At 36.3% G+C, this 5,764-nt stretch overlaps 1 protein-coding gene across 1 annotated transcript; it reads right to left on the reverse strand.

The window, feature by feature from the left end:
- Nucleotides 1-1,332: 1,332 nt before the first annotated feature.
- Nucleotides 1,333-5,395, reverse strand: LOC118523758 (olfactory receptor 4A47-like). The gene is given in 3 exon segments (XM_036073544.2): nucleotides 1,333-2,237; nucleotides 2,240-2,258; nucleotides 5,321-5,395. Coding segments are annotated over 3 exon segments (999 nt in total).
- Nucleotides 5,396-5,764: the final 369 nt, after the last annotated feature.

Consider the following 5,764-nt stretch of genomic DNA (forward strand, 5'->3'; position numbering starts at 1 on the left):
TTTATTTAAAAAAGTAAAATACACTAAGAATTTCATATGTAATGCAAACAAAATAGAATAAAGATGATAGTCTACATAGCATTCAGTATGTTAACTAGTGCAATAAAAAGAACAAAGATAAAACACAGGAATCTAAAGAGCTAGTATCCAAAATATATAAAGAACTTATAAAACTCAACACCCAAAAAACAAATAATCCAGTTTTAAAATGGGCAGACTACATGAATGTACATTTCTCCAAAAAGACATACAGATGGCCAGCATGAAAAGATGTTCATCATCACTTACTCAGGGAAATGCAAGTCAAAACTACAATGAGATATCACCTCACACCTGTCGGAATGGCTAAAATCAACAACACAAGAAACAGGTGTTGGTGAGAATGTAAGAAGTAGGAAGACTCATGTACTGTTGCTGGGAATGCAAACTGCTACAGCCATCTGGGAAACAGTACAGAGGTCCCTCAAAAACTCAAAAGTAAAACTAGCCAACAATCTAACAATAGCACTACTAGGTATTTACCCAAAGAATACAAAAACACTAATTTAGAAAGGATATACACATCCCGACATTTGTAGCAGCTTTCTTTACAATAGCCAGATTATGGAAGCTCCCAAGTGTCCATCAATTAATGAATGGATAAAGAAGTGGTATGGTGAAATCTTGACATTCATGGAGCTAGTGAGTATAGTGCCAAGCAAAATAAGTCAGTCAGAGAAAGACAAATACCATATGATGTCACTCCTATGTGGAGTTTAAGAAACAAAATAAACAAGCAAAGGGGAAAGACAGAGAGAGAGATCAAGAAACAGAATCATAGAGAACAAACTGATGGTTACCAGTGAAGGGGGTGGGTTAAACAGGTGATGGGGATTAAGGAGTGAACTTGTCATTATGAGCAATGGGTGATGAATGGAATTTATTGCACACATGAAGCTAATAAAACACTGCATGTTAAAAAAAGGAATCCAACTAAAAATAAGAATGAGAATAAAAGTAATAAAAACAATTAATTAAAAATTAGTGTAACTATAAAAATTCCATTGACAACCTCATTACATATGGGGATTAAGACTATATTCATCATGATGAGCACTGTGCATAGAACTGCTAAAGCATGCTATTGTGTATCTGATACTAATCTAACACTGTATGTTAATTTATCTGAATAAAAAAACAAAAATAAATAACAATCTGGGTAACCATAAAACTTTCATTACTACTACATTACAAATTATTTATTGACTCCTACTGAAAATGCATTTATATTAAAATGGACTTTACCATTTGAGGAGATTGGCTCTAATTCTAAATTATTTCTTCATGATGCACTTATTTACTACTTGATATGACATTTCTCCTCCAGAGCTTCTTCATGGCATTTATCACCTCAGAATTTCTCAGAGTGTAGATCAGTGGGTTCAGCATTGGGGTTATGACTGTATAAAACACACTCAATGATTTGTCAATGGGAAAGGTCTTAGCAGGTCCTGCATACATGAAGATACACGGAACAAAGAAGAAGACCACCACAGTGATGTGGGAACCACAGGTCTGGAGGGCTTTCCGCCTCCCTTCTGGACTAAGGTTCTTTAGAGAGTGCAAGATGACACCATAAGAGGTGAGCAAGAACACAAACACGATACTGCAGAACATCCCCCTATTGGCCACCACTAACAGGCCAACAACGTATGTGTCAGTACAGACCAGTTTCAATAAGGGGTACATGTCACAGAAAAAATGATCAATGACATTGGGACCACAGAATGGGAGCCCATAAATAGTACTAACTTGAATTACTGAATGGAGAAAACCTCCAACCCAGGACATTACCAGCAGCACAACACATACCCACTGCCTCATGATCACCAGATAATGCAAGGGCTTGCAGATGGCCACATAGTGGTCATAGGCCATCACCAGCAGAAGAAAGACCTTTGTTCCACCAAAAAGGTGCTCTGTAAATAGCTGGGTCATACAAGATTGGAAGGATATGGTATTTTCCCCAAACAAGAAGTCTGAAATCAATCTGGGGAAAACAGAAGAGGAATAAATGACATCCATACATGATAAGTTACCAAGAAAAAAGTACATAGGTGAGCCCAGGGTCTTACTGACAGTTACAGACACCACGAGGAGCAAATTGCCCACCACAGTGAAAATATAAAAGAGTAAGAACATAACAAAAAGGATCTTCTGTTTCTTTGGATCCTGGGTGAGGCCCAAGAGGACAAAGTTGCATTGTTTCTTGGTTCTATCTAGTCTGCATAGGAGCTGACTTCACATATTAGAAGCAGGTTTCCTACAAAACAAGGGGGAAAACTTTTAAATGCATTATAAGATTAATCTTTTATTGACTCATTCAATTAAAGAATGTGGCAGGAGTACCTGTTTGTCACAGACGTTGTGATTCCCAAGTTGAATAAGCTACACTCAGTGACAGCATACATAATAATCACCAATTTGGTGCAAACTAATGTGTCTTTATAAAAACAGTTGCACAATGTGAAGGTCAGGGATAGGAATATGTCAAACAAATAGCAATCAGAGAAGGCTTCCCAGAGAAAGCAATGCTTTCACTGAGTTTTAAAGAAAAAGTGGAAGGACAAGAAAAGAGGGCAAGGGAATTCCATGAAAAGGTACACAATTTATAAAGTCACAAAAGTGGGTGTCTGGGTGGCTCAGTCGGTTAAGCGTCTGCCTTAGGCTTGGGTGAGATCCCAAGGTCCTGGGATCGAGTCCCACACTGGGCTCCCTGCTCAGCGGGAAGTCTGCTTCTCCCTCTGCCCCTTCCCCCACTCATGCTCTCTCTCTCTCACAAAAATAAATAAAATATTACAAAAATAAATAAATAAAATATTTAAAAATAAATAAAAATAAATAAAGTCACAAAAGTGAAATATTTGAGACTAATTACGGGTAATTGACATTTTCAAACCTACTGAATCAAAGTAGGAATGGAAAGTCACTGCCCTGGATTGTCTATTCCCTCACCGAGACCTCTTTCTTAGGATCTCTGGCCGGATATGCCCCCTTTTCCTGACCAATAAATGTGGAACCATTCCAATGTTGAGTCTCTCCCTTAATATTTAAACTTAATATATGCAACATCTCCAACTCTGAACATCTCCAATTGGATATTAATTCAGAACTTATAAAACTGAATTTTTAATTTTCAGCAACAAATGTAGGTGTTTTCCATCTTACTAAATGGTGCTACCTTCCAAGTCATTACTCAGACAAGAAATATCATCATGCCTTTCTTGCTCTCATATCACATAGTGATACCTTTAACAAATCTTATTAACCCCTTTTAAAATAGATCACAAACTTGATCATTTTCCTCCCACCACCACTTCTCCAGTCCACTACACTAGCCTCCTGCCACATCTCTCCCCTTTCATTCCGGCTACCATCAATTTGTTCTCATGAGGCAGCTCAAATGATCTGTTTATAAATATGATTCTGATCTATCACTCCACTGTTCACAATGCCTACAGTGGATTCCAATCACACACTCACAACTCAGTGAACCACATTTCATATTTACAGTAAGAAGAACTGTCATCCCCATTTCATATTTGAACAAACTGAGGCTAGAACATCTAATTCATTTTCCCAAGGTCACCCATTTTTAAGTTATTAAACTGGAATGGGAATCTAAGTTTGCTTTATTTCAAAGTAATTTAATTTTCACACAATAAAAAAATTCACACACTTTAGAAGCCTGGTTCCCAATATCTACTGTTAGTCTTATCTTGTGATGGTAAGTCCACAAGCTGAAGAAAGACTTTTTACTCATTCCTGGGACTGGAATTTTTATTTCATCCAGTATGACAAGAGAAAGCAAAAGCTGCATTATTACCTGATGGTATATTTTATTTCATTTGGCTATCAGTCCATTTTCCTAATGGGGTTCCTTGATTTTTTTAGGAGATTGCTTTTATTTGCATTGTAGATTATATAAAAGGAATTCCATGGTCCACACAGAAAATAAAACGTTACTACCTTAGGATAATTTCTCTAAAAGACAAGCAACATAATTTTACATAAGAAGATAGCAACCAGCCATTTCCAAGGAGATTGTTCTTGGGTAACTTTTTTCCTACTAACTTCAAAATAGAAAAATAACATTACACTTGGTTAGTCTTCTCATTCTATCATGTTAGTATGACCACACCAGTTGAGTTCAAATTTTGAGGAGAGACATTCTTGTGCTTTTTGGGGGGGGGGGGTATGCTTTCAGCCTAGCAAAGACCTCCTAAAAATTTATCAGCTCTTAAAAGGATAGTATCTTCTTCCCAATAGGGCAGAGATCACAAGACATTTCGTCCCTTCTGACCACCATATGTTATTAAGTCAGAATTGGAAAGTGTCCAAGACTGATTCTTGCTTAATTAAATTCACTGGGATTGTCCAAAAAAATTTTTTTAATATCTATAGGTACTAGCAATCCTAGACCAAATCACATTTTTAAGGTCTAAAGGATGTAACATGAAGGGAAAAAATCGCTTTGGAACAATTATGAGACTATTACCAGTCAAGAAGAAAATACCACTGAAAGCATTTTATTCCAGTGAAGATTAATTTATCATGTATTTCCCCACTTGCCATAGCAAGTTTTCCTTTCATTTCATTTAACATTCATTTTATTTTCAGCCTTGAAGTGTGAAGAGATATATTAAATATTTATTTACCTAACTATTCAATTATTAATTATTATTTTATATTAGAGCACCTATTTAATGCCAGGAACCATGGTATGAGTGAGGACACAACAATTAAGAAAACAGGGGAGAAAATCACCTGAAAGTTCCTTCCCATATGGACCTTATTTCTCATAGAGTCACACAGTAAATATAAGGACAATTATATAAAGTAAGTATAGTTTCTTCAGATGACTGTGTAAGAACTAGCCTAATTAGTAGAAATTAACTTGGCCAAGCCTATTATTTGTCCCAATTTTTTTTAAATCTCAAATTAGTTATTTGAATGTATCTCTTCTTGGTCAGCACAATTAGGCAACCAAAAAGTCCTTTACTTATATCATTAGGATAGCAATTGTGTCCCTGGATATTAATCTGTCTCTTTGCCTAAAAAGACAAATGCTGGAATTTAACCACTGGGAAAACCAATGACTGAGCAATCTTTCAGGTATTAGGAGAACTCTTTACCTGTTCATCCATTCAAAATATATCCCTAAGGCCACTTCTTCCCTAATAGAAGGTATGTTTCTACCTTTCCCCAGCTTTATCCCAGAGAATTGGACACTTCCACATGTTTGTACAAGCAATGAAGGATGTCACACAGGAAAATATACCAAGGAAACATCTAGGGGATTAAGAGAAACTCCAGCCTGGAAGATATTTGAATTCTCAGAAATCTCTTGGGCCATTGTATCAGGAAAATAATCTTTCCATTTATACGTGCAGACACAGCCTATGGCTTTCTACATCACTACTGTTTTCAATGAAAGAGAATGTAAGGCCATTACAGATTAGCTTATGAGAATATTTGGAACAAATTCAAATAAAGTAACCTCCTCTGGACAGTGTTCTCCCCTAGAACAATGACTAGAGAAAAAAAGACTAGGTTCTTGCCAAGAAAGAGTGGCAGACAGCCAAATACGTGAAAAGCCTCTAATTTGAACAGAAAAAAAAAATGTTAAATAATAAATTGTGGGTTTCATATAAGAAAGCATTTGGGTAAGGCAAGTCATATTTAAGCCAAAGTAAAAGGAGAACCAGTCTCAGGTTCACTTATC

Source organism: Halichoerus grypus, chromosome 11, assembly GCF_964656455.1.
Source record: "Halichoerus grypus chromosome 11, mHalGry1.hap1.1, whole genome shotgun sequence".
Lineage (NCBI taxonomy): Eukaryota > Metazoa > Chordata > Mammalia > Carnivora > Phocidae > Halichoerus > Halichoerus grypus.